General features: G+C 40.6%; 1 protein-coding gene across 1 annotated transcript; it reads right to left on the reverse strand.

Moving 5' to 3' along the window:
- Positions 1-526: 526 nt before the first annotated feature.
- On the reverse strand, positions 527-15,596 carry LOC145850152 (uncharacterized). The gene is made up of 3 exons (XM_082967603.1): positions 15,485-15,596; positions 5,394-5,607; positions 527-4,731 (listed from the first exon to the last, which is right to left on the reverse strand). The coding sequence occupies exons 2-3, from the start codon at positions 5,587-5,589 to the stop codon at positions 2,951-2,953; spliced, it is 1,977 nt and encodes a 658-aa protein (XP_082823729.1). The 5' UTR covers positions 5,590-5,607; positions 15,485-15,596; the 3' UTR covers positions 527-2,950.
- Between the last annotated feature and the right edge of the window lie 510 nt (positions 15,597-16,106).

Below are 16,106 nucleotides of genomic sequence, written 5' to 3' on the forward strand. Positions count from 1 at the left end.
ACAGATCTTGTCTCTCTCCAGTCAGAAGGAAGCAGATTCAGCTGTCAACCTTTCTACCTGTTCTCAATTATGGTGATACTATTTATAAAAGAGCAGCTGCCTCAAACCCATTCACAGGGTTGGTTAAACCTGTTAGGGCTAGGGGGCAGTATTGACACGGCTGGATAAAAAACATACCCGATTTAATCTGGTTACCACTCCTACCCAGTAACTAGAATATGCATATACTTATTACATATGGATAGAAAACACCCTAAAGTTTCTAAAACTGTTTGAATGGTGTCTGTGAGTATAACAGAACTCAAATGGCAGGTCAAAACCTGAGAGATTCCTTTACAGGAAGTGGCCTGTCTGACCATTTCTTGAACTTCTTTTCCATCTCTATCTTTTACTAAGGATCTCTGCTCTAACGTGACACTTCCTACGTCGTCCATAGGCGCTCAGAGCCCGGGAAAAAACAGAATGTCGTCATCCCAGCCCCAGGCTGAAACACATTATCGCCTTTCTCAAGTGGCCGATCAAGGGACTCTGGGCTTAGGCGCGTGACCCGACCGCCCCCGCCTTTGTGATTTTTTCCTCTGTTTGCCGAAAAGGAGATTCCCTGTCGGAATATTATCGCTTTTCTACGAGAAAAATGGCGTAAAAATTGATTTTAAACAGCGGTTGACATGCTTCGAAGTATGGTAATGGAATATTTAGAATTTTTTTGTCACGAATTGCGCCATGCGCACGACCCTTCTTTACCATTTCGGATAGTGTCTGGAACGCACAAACAAAACGCCGCTATTCGGATATAACGATGGATTATTTTGTACCAAACCAACATTTGTTATTGAAGTAGCAGTCCTGGGAGTGCATTCTGACGAAGACAACAAAAGGTAATCAAACTTTTATAATAGTAAATATGATTATGGTGAGTGCTAAACTTGCCGGGTGTCTAAATAGCTAGCCCGTGATGCCTGGGCTATGTACTTAGAATATTGCAAAATGTGCTTTCACCAAAAAGCTATTTTAAAATCGGACATATCGAGTGCATAGAGGAGGTCTGTATCTATAATTCTTAAAATAATTGTTATGCTTTTTGTGAACGTTTATCGTGAGTAATTTAGTAAAATGTTAGCGAATTCCCCGGAAGTTTGCTATCACATTTCTATTGCTCTGTTTGCTTTTATTAATTTACTTGTACTTCATTTGTACTTTGACCTGTTTTAATTTAAGTCTGAGATAGCAAAAGCTCAGGTTGCCCAGGCCGGCGGAGATACAATCTTCGGCAAAATCATTCGCAAGGAGATTCCTGCAAAAATATTATTTGAAGATGAAATTGTTATTTTTATGTAAAATATTCTGTAACAAGTGTTGTTTTTGTGCTCAATGGTGGATCTATTCATAATTATTTAGATCTATGCTAGTTCTGAACGTCACATGCTAATGTAAAAAGCTGGTTTTTGATATAAATATGAACTTGATTGAACAAAACATGCATGTATTGTATAACATAATGTCCTAGGGTTGTCATCTGATGAAGATCATCAAAGGTGAGTGCTGCATTTAGCTGTCTTCTGGGTTTTGGTGACATTATATGCTAGCTTGAAAAATGGGTGTCTGATTATTTCTGGCTTGGTACTCTGCTGACATAATCTAATGTTTTGCTTTCGTTGTAAAGCCTTTTTGAAATCGGACAGTGTGGTTAGATTAACGAGAGTCTTGTCTTTAAATAGCTGTAAAATAGTCATATGTTTGAGAAATTGAAGTAATAGGATTTTTAAGGTTTTGAAAATCGCGCCACAGGCTTCAAGTGGCTGTTACGTAGGTGGGACGAATTCGTCCCGCCTAGCCCATAGAGGTTAAAAACCTCTACGGGATTGGTGTCCCTATACCGGGACGGTTGAGCTAACGTGCGCTAATTCCAGGACATAGACATGTCTTATATGAGCAGAAAGCTTAAATTCTTGTTAATCTTATTGCACTGTTCAATTTACAGTAGCTATTACAGTGAAAAAATACCATGCTATTGTTTGAGGAGAATGCATAACAACAAATAACTTACCACGGCCAGAGATAAAATGTAGCATAGTTTTATTTGATAAATTAAATTGTTATTGTTATATTTAAATATAGGAACTGGGTTCTACAGTTTGAACCCCTGCGGTCTCTGGCTCCACACCCACCCTGCCCGGCCATCTAGATGTGTGAAGGTTTGTGTATAAGCTAATGATCCATCATGTATGACATTCCTGGGAGTATCAAGAATATGCATATCCTTGCTTTAGGTCCTGAGCTACAGGCAGCGAGATTTGGGTATGTCATTTTAGGCGAGAATTGGAAAAAAAGGGTCCAATTTATTAACTTTAGAGACTCCTTTGGTGTTTAGAGATTTAAGTAGATCAGCCTTTGGTTTCCTTGCGCCTTGTGTGTGGAATGATCTACAATAGAGGAATTAGTGCCTTTAGGGCATTTCAGATGGTTGTTAGGGGATATTGTTTCTGAATGTGTTTGTTTTTTTATGATTGTGTTTTGGTTTTCGTGTATTGTTGTGTATAATTACATGTATTTTAACGGGCATACGAATGTGTAGTTTAAAGTGTTTATTGTGCATATGAATGTGTAGTGTAATGTGTTTATTGTATATTAATGTGTATATGAATTGGTAGTTTAATGTGTATTGTGGTGCAATACAGGGTTCATCTGTAAAAGAGACGTTGGTCTCAGCATTGACTCTCTGTCAAAACAAAGGTCAGATTAATACACTCTCCAGCACATTAGGTGGTGGTGGTGATGGTATTCAAGTTGAGTTCCTTTGTGAACTTCCAATACACTCATAGAAGTAAAAGAAAATGAAGATAGCCCTAAATGGTGCTGCCCATGACCATGTTGTCACAGAAGATGCCATTGCAAGGATAGGTGTGAATTTCCATACCTACAGAGACGCTTATGTATCCTCACTTCACCTTTATTTCACGTTACTCTCCTCTCTCTCAACTTCTCTTTCTCCTCCCTCATCCTCCTCCTCTTGGACAATCACATTGAAAGCACAGGCAGGCTTCGCCCCAATGGATATTCTCTCATGCCTTTTTAGACTTCTTAGCTGAGTGAATCTCTCTCCACACTGAGTGCAGTGGTAAGGCTTCTCTCCACTGTGTGATCTCTGATGATTCTTTAGGTCTCCTGCAAAACGGAAATTATTTCCGCACAGTGAGCAGTGGTAAGGTTTCTCGCCTGTATGAATTCTCTGATGTTCTTTAAGGCTTCCTGAATGATTGAAACTCTTCCCACATATGGTGCAGTGGTAAGGCTTCTCTCCACTATGTACTCTTTCATGTCTCTTAAGGTTTACTTTCTCACTGAAACCCCGCCCACATTGGGAGCAGTGGAAAGGTTTCTCTCCAGTGTGTACTCTTTGATGATTTTTTAGATTACTTGAGGAACGGAAACTTTTCTCACATTGAGGGCAGGGGTAACGACCACGACCAACAAGTCTTGATATATCTGAGTCAACTACACCACTATTGTCCTCTTCCTCAACATCTCTCTTTTCCTCCACATTGATTTCCCTCTCACTCTCCTCCTCCTGGACAAATACATTGAATGCACAGGCAGGCGTCTCTAAAATATGTATCCTCTGATGACTTTTAAGAATTCTTAGCTGAGTGAATCCCTTCCCACACAGAGAGCATTGGTAAGGCTTCTCTCCACTGTGTGATCTCTGATGATTCTTTAGGTCTCCTGCAAAACGAAAATTCTTTCCGCACAGAGAGCAGTGGTAAGGCTTCTCCCCTGTATGTATTCTCTGGTGTTTCTTAAGGTTTCCTGGCTGACTGAAACTCTTCCAACAAAGAGAGCAGTGGTAAGGCTTCTCTCCTGTATGTACTCTTTGATGTTCCTTAAGGCTTCCAGAATGATTGAAGCGCTTCCCACATTGAGTGCAGTGGTAAGGCTTCTCTCCACTATGTACCCTCTCGTGTCTCGTGAGGTTGACTTTTTCACTGAAACTCTTCCCACATGTGGCACAGTGGAAAGGTTTCTCTCCAGTGTGTACTCGTTGGTGATTCTTTAGATTACCTGAAGAACTGAAACTCTTTCCACATTGAGGACAGGGGTAACTCCCACGACCAGGAAGTCTTGATGTACATAGGTCAATTACACCAATATTTTCCTCCTCTTCCTCAACTCCTCTCTTTTCCTTCTCATCGATTTCCTTCTCATCCTCCTCCTCTTTGACAATCAAATTTAAAGCACAGGCAGGCTTCTCTCCAATGTGTATTCGCTGATGACTTTTTAGGTTTCCTGGCTGATTGAAACTCTTCCCACAAAGAGAGCAGTGGTAAGGCTTCTCTTCACTGTGGGATCTCTGATGAGTCTTCAGGTCTCCTGCCCGACTGAAACTCTTCCCACAAAGAGAGCAGTGGTAAGGTTTCTCCCCTGTATGTATTCGCTGATGTTGCTTAAGGCTTCCTGAATGATTGAAGCTCTTCCCACATGTGGTGCAGTGGTAAGGCTTCTCTCCACTATGTACTCTCTCATGTCTCTTAAGGTTTACTTTCTCACTGAAACTCTTCCCACATGTTGAGCAGTCGAAAGGTTTCTCTCCAGTGTGTACTCTTTGATGATTCTTTAGGTTAGTTGAGGAACTGAAACTCTTCTCACATTGAGGGCATGGGTAACTCCCACGCCCAGGTAGTCTTGATGCTGTGGAACTGGGCTCATTGTCTGGGTCTGGGTAGGGGCTCTCTCCTGTAAGAATATGAACAGAGATAGGGTAAGAAAGCTTAACAATGCAGGATTCAACAGTCATTAGGATTAACAGAGCATTGAAATAAATACTTTGCAAGGGGCTTGTTGCATCACACATATATAATACAATTGTCAAATTACAATGCATTCATTGCACATTGGTCTGTAGCCATTTTTGTTTTGGCACTCGCCTTCCCTCTTACACATACGGAAGCCTGAGGGGTATAATACAAAAAGCAGAATCAATGAGTTAACCAGCTAACTTGCCTAAATATTCAGATGTATTTTTTTAAAGATGAGCTTGAAATTGGCATGGTCTAATTGACTCAAAAACAAAAAACCTATCTAAGTTAACATTTCTTAATGAACCAGAAAAATCAATGGTTATTTTGGGTTGTTTACCTCTCTGAACCAAAGAGGGTGTTAGGTAGCCATTTTTGTTTTGGCACTTGCCTTCCCTCTTACGCATACAGAAGCCAGAGGGTTATACTACAAAGCATAATCAATGAGTTAGCCAGCTAACTTGCCTAAATATTCTGAATTAACATTTTATTCAACACCCAAAAACATATGTAAGTTACCATTTCTTAACGAACCAGAAAATCAATAGTTATTTTGGGTTGTTTACCTCTGAACCAAAGAGGTTGTTAGCCTGAATTTACCTGAGTCAGAGTCCCTGTCCTCCTCTCTCTCTTCCTCCTCCCGCTCATTGATTTCTCTCTCCTCGCCCTCCTCTTTGACAATCACATTGAATTCCACTGTTTGACTGCAGTCCCCCAGCATCACTGACAGCATCTCTGGACCCCGCTGTGAGCTTCTCTGGGCTGGAACGCCACAACCAAAACCCGGTTCAGACATGGTAGGCTGGAGGTGGATCTAAAAGAGGATACCGAAAGAGTTCAGGGTGATTTTCACAAACCTAGATTGTGACATCGCTCCAGAAAAGACAACAAAAATGTATCTAAGCTAGCTAACCACACATCCCGTCCAGCAGGAACCCTTTTTCCATAAAATAAATATAGGCTTGAGGGCAACAGCCAGTCAGATTAGGCTATAAGTGAAGAAAAACACTGGCTGTTGAGTACAAGCATATTCATTTGATATTCTTATCACTAATAACCACCCCATCTTCAGTAACCTATTCAAACAGGCAACACAAGCACTTTCTTGTGTTAGAATTAGGGACAATTCCAAGGTAACAGAGTGATGCTGAGACACAAATGTATGAAAAACCAATATGCAAAGTTAAACCACACAACTTCCTAAAACAAAAAAAGTGTTTCCTTTTTCTCTCCAATTTTGTGGTATCTCAATTGGTAGTTACAGTCCTGTTCCATTGCTGCAAATCCCGTATGGACTCGGGAGAGGCGAAGGTCGAGAGCCGTGCGTCCTCCGAAACACAACCCAGCCAAGCCGCACTGCTTCTTGACACCATGCCCGCTTGACCCGGAAGTCAGCCGCACCAATGTGTCAGAGGAAACACCGTACACCTGGCTACCGTGGCAGCGTGCATACGCCCAGCCCGTCACAGGAGTCGCTAGAGCGCGATGGGACAAGGAAATCTCGGCCTTCCAAACCCTCTCCTAACCTGGACGACTCTGGGCCAATTGTGCGCCGCCTCATGGGTCTTCCAGTCATGACCAGCTGTGACATAGCCTGGGATCGAACCCGTGTGTGTAGTGACACCTCAAGCACTGCGATGCAGGGCCTTAGACTGCTGCGCCACTCGGGAGTTCCCCGCAAATTGATTTTAACAAACAATTGGACCCCCAAAAAATGTGACCATCCGTTGAATTTCAAAATCCCGATGTGGCCCTTGAGCCAAATAGTTTGCCCACCCCTGCTCTAGACTATAGTGAGTAGATTGGACCCTGGTTTTATAGACACACAATCGATTATGTACAGTGCAATATTTATGTCCAATACGACAAACAAGTGGATTTAAACTGATTGGCCACTCTAAGGGCCGCAAAATGAGCAGCGATGCTCCTCTGGGTGTAAACTCTGTGGACTTGGAAACTAAAAGTGTTCCTGTGTAGAATGGACCTTTTACTGCAGCACAACGTACAGAAGATAAGAGAACACACACAAACAACATTGTTGACCATTTAGGCTTGAAATAATAAACAAATAATATCTTATAGAAATACTTTAGAGAGTCTACATACTAGCATTCCCCATACAGGGGGGGGGGCTGGCAGCCCTAGCTCACTATTTGAGAGACAGAGATACTAACGAATACACACCAACAAACTTTATTCTAGAGCTGCCTGAATATGTTTTGACAAATAACTATTTCAGGTTTGATGATACCTCCAAAGGAATGGAACATCGATGGGCTCCACATTCACTCAGAGCTATGCTAACCTTTATGTGGGTCATTTTGAAGAACGTTTTGTGAACAATGAAAATCAAAAATCAATTTTTGAATAAAGTCCTGAAGTGATATCGATATATTGACGAATTTCTTTGCATATGGGGGGGAGAAGAGCTGTCAGATTTTATGGCACTACTCAATGACATTGACCCCAATCTCAAATTCACTATTGAATGGGACACTAAACGTGTTTATTACCTCGATATGTGGATTGAGAAATCAAATGGAACTCTGTTTGCAACTAAGAAACGGAGAGAAATACTCTATTACAGGGGGACAGCTTCCACCCTGAGACATTAAAAAGAGGACTTCTAAGAAGCCCGTTTTTCAGACTGCGCCGTATATGCCACTCCACAGAGGACTATCTAGAAAAAGGAGCGGAGATGGGCAATAGGTTTCTAAGAAGAGGCTACTCTCCACAAATGTGTGGATGAAACTCTTAATATGGCATTGGAGAAAACACGAGATGAACTGCTACAAAAAAGACCCACTAAAGCTAAAGAACCCTCTGTAATGTTCACCACCACATACACTTTGAACTTGTAAAAAGTGAGAGATGCTGTCAAGAAACACTGGCATGTTTTATCAATGGACCCAGCTTTGCCAGCTGAATTTAAGAATTCACCACGTATTGTATCGAGGAGAGGTTGCAATTTACGAGATAAATTGGTCCATGCCAACTGCCAGCCACAAAATAAAAATCAGCCAGGCTCTTCCACATGGGAGCTATAAATGCATAGGTTGAGCACAGTGCAACAATATGATGAAGTGTGAATATTTCTGCCACCCACATACAGGAAAACGGTTCTAAATAAATGACATTATTACGTGCTCCACCACCCATGTTATGTACATGATTAAATGTCCATGTAGACTGTGTGATGTAGGTAAAACCTCTCGTTCTCTCAAAACAGAGAATCAGTGAACATAAAAGTTCAAATCAGGAGAAACGACAGGGATTATCCAGTCGCAGTACATTTTAATGACCTAACACATGACATTTCTAACTTTAGATTTTGTGGCATAGAGAAAGTCTAGATATCAGACAAGGGAGGTGATATTAATAATACTCTGAGTGACAGAGAGTGTTTTGGGATTTTCACCCTCCAGACATTATTTCCTAAAGGTCTTAATGATGAAACGTCTACGTATGTTATGTTGTAACAGTGAACATGAATTACGCCCCTATTTCAGATTACTCTGACGTTTTTCCTTGCGCTGTACCCGATGATTTTTTTTAAACTTGCTTGGTAGGTCAAATGTCCTCATTGTGGTTTCACAGACGTGTTTAATACGTTTTGTGTATTGTTATACTTGGTAGCACTTATTTGTTTTCCCTCGACTCCAACCCCATTTGATGCGTGGAATGGATGTGGGTGGGGCTATGTTTACATGAGGGCGCATATATATTTTTTAAACTCACAAAAGCTCTGACGAAGGCCTCGAGGCCCGTACGTAAACTCCGATGAAGGCCTCGAGGCCCGTACGTAAAGGTTATTAAAGAGCAGTGATACTATCAAGAGCAGTGTGCGGGTTTCTCCTTTTTTCTCATTTTATTCAACTGTTACCAGGCACCAGCAAAAAAAGATGGCTCAGATGTGCGAGTGCCTTTTGAATAATGATAACAAGTATAAAATATATATATAATTCTGCACATTTTCGCACTAATTATTAATTTACAAAGTATACACAGAGAGGAAGAGAGGCCTAACTTGGCTGCAAATCTCCAGCAGGTGGCGTTTTCTCGTTGTTTTGCCCACCAAGCTAGGAGGTTTTGTATGGAGGTCAATGAGAGTGAGTCGAATTTGGTCAACAAAAAAAGCAATGGCTTATTTGCTACACAAGGTTTATTTGATAGAATAGAGTTTTCGTAATGTTTAAGTCGTTACGAGTGTACTGATAATAAGTAGGACACTATATTGTAGTAGCATAAATCAAATCAAATGTTATTGGTCACATACACATGGTTAGCAGATGTTATTGCGAGCATAGCAAAATGCTTGTGTTTCTAGTTCCCGACAATGCAGCAATATCTAACAAGTAATCTAACAATTCCACAACAACTACCTAATACACACAAATCTAAATAAAGAGATGGAATATATACATATAAATATACAGATGAGCGATGACAGAGCGGCATAGGTAAGATGCAATAGATGGTATAAAATACAGTATATACATATGAGATGAGTAATGCAAGATATGTAAATATTATTAAAGTGACATAGCATCTCTCTCCATTGAATACAGGCGGTTGACGACAACAACCCTCATCAAATATTTAAAAAAGGATTACAATAATGAGATGTATCGACCAATCCAAAGAAAGGATAGGCAGGAGCTAGACAGCCCACTGTGCCACTTTGTGGACAACCACTCCCATAATTAGGGCGGAGAGACATGTATCCTCTCAGTATATCCATAATGTTTGGTATACACGACGGGACTCTTATTCTGAAGGATTCCATAATGTTTGGTATACACGACGGGTCACTTATTCTGAAGGATTCCATAATGTTTGGTATACAGTGCATTCAGAAAATATTCAGACCCCTAGAACGTTACACATTCTAAAATGGATTATATACATTTTTTTCCCTCATCAATCTACACACAATACCCCACATAACACCCCATAATTACAAAGTGAAAACAGGTCAAATTTATTTTGCAAATGAAAAAAAAAAAAATATTTACATAAGACCCTTTGCTATGAGACTCAAAATTGAGCTCAGGTGCATCTTGTTTCCATTGATCGTCCTTGTAATGTTTCTACAACTTGACTGGACATGATTTGGAAAGGCACACACCTCTCTATATATGAGGTCCCACAGTTGACAGTGCATGACAGAGCAATAAACAAGCCATGAGGTCGAAGGAATTGTCCGTAGGGTTCCGAGACAGGATTGTGTCGAGGCACAGAACTATAGAAGGGTACCAAAACATTTCTGCAGCATTGAAGGTTCCCAAGAAGAAGTTTGGAACCACCAAGACTCTTCCTAGAGCTGGCCGCTCGACCAATTTGAACAATCTGGGAAGAAGGGCCTTTGTCTGGGAGGTGACCAGTAATCCGATGGTCACTCTGACAGAGCTCTAGAGTTCCTCTGTGGAGATGGGAGAACCTTCCAGAAGGACAACCATCTCTGCAGCACTCCATCAATCAAGCCTTTATGGTAGAGTGTCCAGACGGAAGCCACTCCTCAGTAAAATGTACATGACAGCCCACTTGGAGTTTGCAAAAAGGACTCTCAGACCAAACAAGATTCTCTGGTCTGATGAAACCAAGATTGAACTCTTTGACCTGAATGCCAAGCGTCACATCTGGAGGAGACCAGGCACCATCCCTACGGTAAAGCATGGAGGTGGCAGCATCATACTATGGGGATGTTTTTCAGTGGCAGGGACTGGGAGACTAGTCAGGATCGAGGGATAGATGAACGGAGCAAAGTACAGAGATCCTTGATGAAAACCTGCTCCAGAGCGCTCAAGACATAAGACTGGGGCGAAGCACACAGCCAAGACAACACAGGAGTGGCTTCGGGACAAGTCTCTGAATGTCCTTGAGTGGACCCAGCCTGAGCCTGGACTTGAACCCGATTGAACATCTCTGGAGAGACCTGAAAATAGCAGTGCAGTCACACTCCCCATCCAACCTGATAGAACTTGACAGGATCTGCAGAGAAGAATGGGAGAAACTCCCGAAATAGAAGTGTGCCAAGCTTGTAGCCTCATACCCAAGAAGACTCAAGGCTGTAATCACTGCCAAAGGTGTTTCAGCAAAGTACTGAATAAAGGGTCTCAATACTTACAGTGCCAGTCAAAAGTTTGGCCACAGCTACTCATTCCAGGGCTTTTCTTTATTTTATTATTTTCTATATTGTATGAAATGAAATAACACATATCGAATCATGTAGTAATGAGAAAAAAAGTGTTCAACAATTCAAAATCTATTTTATATTTCAGATTCTTCAAAGTAGCCACCCTTTGCCTTGATTACAGCTTTGCATACTCTTGGCATTCTCTCAATCAGCTTCATGAGGTAGTCACCTGGAAAGCTGGAAAGCATTTCAATTAACATGTGTGCCTTGTTAAAAGTTAATTTGTGGAATTTCTTTCCTTCTTGATGCGTTTGAGCCAATCACTGGTGTTGTGACAAGGTAGGGGTGGTATACAGAAGATAGCCCTATTTGGTATAAGACCAAGTTTTTTTTAATGCCAAGAACAGCTCAAATAAGCAAAGAGAAACGACAGTCCATTATTACTTTAAGACATGAAGGTCAGTCAATACGGAAAATTTCAAGAACTTTGAAAGTTTCTTCAAGTGCAGTCGCAAAAACCATCAAGCGCTATGATGAAACTGGCTCTCATGAGGACCGCCACAGGAAAGGAAGATCCAGAGTTACCTCTGCTACAGAGGATAAGTTTGAGAGTTACCAGCCTCAGCAATTGCAGCCCAGATAAATGCTTCACAGAGTTCAAGTTACAGACACATCTCAACATCAACTGTTCAGAGGAGACTGCGTGAATCAGGCCTTCATGGTCAAATTGCTGCAAAGAAACCACTACTAAAGTACACCAATAAGAAGAAGAGACTTGCTTGGGCCAAGAAATACGAGCAATCGACATTACACCGGTAAAAATCTCTCCTTTGGTCTGATGAGTCCAAATGAGAGATTTCTGGTTCCAACCGCTGTGTCTTTATGAGAGGCAGAGTAGGTGAATTAGAGAGGTGGTGAACGGATTATCTCCGCATGTGTGGTTCCTACCTTGAAGCATGGAGGAGGTGGTGTGATGGTGCTTTGCTGGTGACATTGTCAGTGATTTATTTAGAATTCAAGGCACACTTAACCAGCATGGCTACCACAGCATTCTGCAGCGATACGCCATCCCATCCCATCTGGATTTCGCTTAGCGGGACTATCACTTGCTTTTCAACAGGACAATGACCCAAAACACACCCCCAGACTGTGTAAGGGCTATTTGACCAAAAAGGAGAGTGATGGAGTACTGCATCAGATGACCTGGTCTCCACAATCACCCAACCTCAACCAAATTAAGATGGTTTGGGATGAGTTGGACCGCAGAGTGAAGGAAAAGCAGCAAACAAGTGCTCAGCTGTTTGAGAGAATGCCAAGAGAGTACAAAACTGTCAACAAGGCAAAGGGTGGCTACTTTGAAGAACCTAAAATGTAAAATATATATTTGGGAACTCCTTGAAGACTGTTGGAAAAGCATTCATTTAACACTTTTTTGGTTACTACATGATTCCATATGTGTTATTTCATCGTTTTTATGTCTTCCCTATTATTCTACAATGTAGAAAATAGTCAAAATAAAGAAAAACCCTTGAATGAGTAGGTGTGTCAAAACTTTTGACTGGTATTGTATGTAAATGTGATATTTCAGTTTTTTATTTGTAATAAATTAGCAAACATTTCTAAAAAACTATTTTTGCTTTGTCATTATTGGGTGTTGTGTGTAGATTGATGAGGGAAAAAAACAATTGAATCCATTTTAGAATAAGGTTGTAACGTAACAAAATGTTTAAAAAGTGAAGGGGTCTGAATACTTTCTGAATGCACTGTATATAGATAGGTGTGTGTCTTTCCAAATCATGTCCAATATATCAAGTTGTAGAAACATCTCAAGGATGATCAATGGAAACAGGATGCACCTGAGTTCAATTTCGAGTCTCATAGGAAAGGGTCTATAAATTGTGATATTTCAGTTTTCTTATTTTTATAAATTTGCCAAAAAAATCTAAAAACCTGTTTTTGCTTTGTCTTTATAGGGTATTTTGTGTAAATTGACGAGTAAAAAAAATATTTAAATCAATATTATAATAAGGTAGTAACGTAATTTTTTTGTTGTTGAAAAAGTCAAGGGGTCTGAATACTTTCTGAATGCATTGTACATGACGGGACTCTTATTCTGAAGGATTCCAAAAAGATCTGCGACGGAGGTCCAAGAAGCGAGTTGACGGAAATGGCGACTGTGCTTGAATCTGAAAGTGTGACAAGTGAAGTGTGTGACAACGAATGGAAACTAGTGAAATCAAAGAATGGAACAAAACGCACAAAAGTTGTAGTAGAAGACAAGGACCGGTCCAATAACGCACTTCTTATTGGACTGCATTTTTTGGACAAGGAGGTTCATTTGGGAATCCATTTGTAATATCAAGGACTGTAAAGAAAGCAGTGGGAAAGGTGGATTCAATCAAGGTGACTAGAATCGGCCTTGTTTTGGTTAATTGTGTCGATGAACAAGTTTGCACTAGATCTGTCAGAAGTAACCTGTATTGATCTTCGGAGTAAGGCGCCTGCCAAAGGAGTTATAGCTGGAGTCTCATTGGATATAGATGACGAGTCCCAGGAGTGGTCAGTGCACGTCACCTGACCCGTATGGTGAATGGAAGGAAGGAGAAAAGCCTGTCGATATTATTGTTTGAGGAGACCTGAACATGTAAGCTTTGGTTTTGTCAGGTATGCCAGTGAGAGAGTTTGGGTCCAAACCGTTAACAGTGGTGGGAATTGTAAAGGATATGGTCATGTGTCAAATGTTTGCAGATGGGAGAAGTATGGTATTGAAGAATCTGTGAATGGAAAATATTGCAACTGTGTTAGGGATCTCCTATGTGGAGGCAGTGAAGAGAGTTGAAGGGGGAAGAGGAAACAGTGTTGAAGATATGGCGGGGGAGGCATTGCAACCAACTGCTAGTGTTTTAAGACAATCAAGTTATCTGGATACACTCATTGTAAAGAAAGTGGATTTTGTGGCATTTATAGCCACAGTGATTAATTGTACAGCACAAGTGTCTTACAAGTCCAAGAAGCTGGATATCATTATATCTGCAGCAGATATGTTTTCGGGTCTCCGAGACTTCACGGCAGAAGCACTGCAAGGACTATTGTCGCTAGGAAATGTCCCGTCCTCACAGAAGTCTTCTGAGCCTGTTTAGGGACCTGATTAGAATTATTATTATTAATTTTTTTTTACAGAAAAGCAGGTTGATTTTGTTTAGTTAATTTCTTTTTTGATAGTTTGTATGAAAAAATAAATAAATATTACCCACATTATTTCCTTTTTAGGATCCTTATTATCCACCCCACAGTAGGTGGTGGAATGCACATCCAATTGTTGAGAACGCCATTATACCATAGAAGAAGATCCGTAACCCCGAAATACTTACTTTTCCCTGCTTCACAGATGCATTATTTTGATGGAAACATTCTTTCTTAATTGTGCCGCAAAAGCCTTCTCAAGCGGCAGAGTCGATATCCGCGCTTATAAACCCAGGGTCGTTACAATATTTATATTTTCGACAACTTTTACTAAACTAAATTTCTAAAGAAAAGTATGTACTATATACTCCATACAGTTTCCCTGACACCCAAAAGTACTGATTACATTTTAAATGCTTAGCAGGACAGGAAAATGGTCCAATTCACACACTTATCAAGAGAACATCCCTGGTCATCCCTCCTACCTAATCTGGTGGATTCACTAAACACAAATGCTTCGTTTTTAAATTATGTCTGAGTGTTGGGGTGTGTCCCTGACTATCCGCAAAAATAAAAATAAAAATACATTCGTGCCGTCTGGTTTGCTTAATATAAGGAATTTGTACATTTTAGCATTACATTTACTTTTGATACTTAAGTATATTTTAAACCAAATACTTTTAGACGTTTACTCAAGTAGTATTTTACTGGGTGACTTTTACTTGAGTCATTTTCTATTAAGATATCTTTACTTTTACTCCAAGTGTGACAATTGGGTATTTTTTTCCATCACTGCGTCGAATTTATCGAACGCATGCATAAGTGCATACGTGGACGGCTTGGCAGAAATGGTAGCTGAAGGTTGATCTTTCGTTACACACATAGCCAGATGATGCTGTGTACCATTTTGCGCAATGACACTATAGGTTTGTTCAAGGGATTACCTGTTTGCATAAACCAGTAGCCCGGAAGTTTAGCAACGGTTAGTCCTGCAAATTTTGCTAGCTAACTAACGTTACCGAGATAGTTAAACCAAATATGTTTTATAACTAACCTATCTGTGGCTAAACAATGAGCAGCCGGTTAGCTAATTCCTCGATACAGTCATTTTACTCACGACGACACGACAGCTGGCTAACTATGAAATAAAAGTCACACTTCAATCGTGACCCTGAAATAAAGTTAGCTAGCTAACTACACTCACGGGTTGGACGGGAGATGTGTTGGGAGCTAACTGGCTAACGGCTAACTAGCTGAGATAACAACAAAGCCAGGCCGCGGCAACCACTGCCGTTTCATCATGGAATATGTTGGTTTACAGACCGTGCTACAAGCATCATTTTAAAAATGTTAGAAATTAGCAACAGGTTACCTGGAACTGATTTCCTGTAGCTAATTGTTTGGCTGAAAAGAATTGGAAATGGTGAGGTCTAGTTGAGCAAGCGGGTGAAACGTATCCACTTTCCGAGTGCGTTTGGTCTGGATTATGAGATGCGGCAGGAACTGTTCGTGAGCGTCGAACCAGCGTAGTGTTTGTGCATGTTTTGCTAGCCTCTTTGACAGACAGAAGTCAGGCCAAACAAATGCAAATATATATATTTGTTTTGACCTTTATTTAACTAGGAAAGTCAATTAAGAACAACTTCTTATTTACAATGACGGCATACCGGGGACCAGTGGGTTAACTGCCTTGTTCAGGGGCAGAACGACAGATTTGTACCTTTTCAGCTCAGGGATTCGAACCAGCAACCTTTCGGCTACTTGTCGCCCCAAAACAACCAAAACCAAAACAAGACAGCTATCATTACATTAGATTTCTATCTGCAGTGTGATGTTATATTATTTACAACAGTGCAGTCAGTGTATAGCATCTGTTATCCTTAGTATAGTAACATGGTGATAATAAATTGACTTGTCATCGATAAAGACAATCTTCCAACATAATACACTTTTAATGAAGAAGAGGAGCCACAGACAGTTGGAACTGTTTGTAT

The sequence above is a fragment of the Salmo salar genome, chromosome 02 (genome assembly GCF_965601325.2).
Source record: "Salmo salar chromosome 02, fSalSal1, whole genome shotgun sequence".
Taxonomy (NCBI): Eukaryota; Metazoa; Chordata; class Actinopteri; order Salmoniformes; family Salmonidae; genus Salmo; species Salmo salar.

What these genes read in the sequence shown, in the direction of transcription:
- LOC145850152 (XM_082967603.1), bottom strand. Translation starts at nt 5,589, where the DNA reads ATGTCTGAACCGGGTTTTGGTTGTGGCGTTCCAGCCCAGAGAAGCTCA. An exon ending in GGACAGGGACTCTGACTCAG is followed by an intron (nt 4,732 to 5,393) that starts GTAAATTCAGGC and finishes ATATTCTTACAG; the next exon opens with GAGAGAGCCCCTACCCAGAC.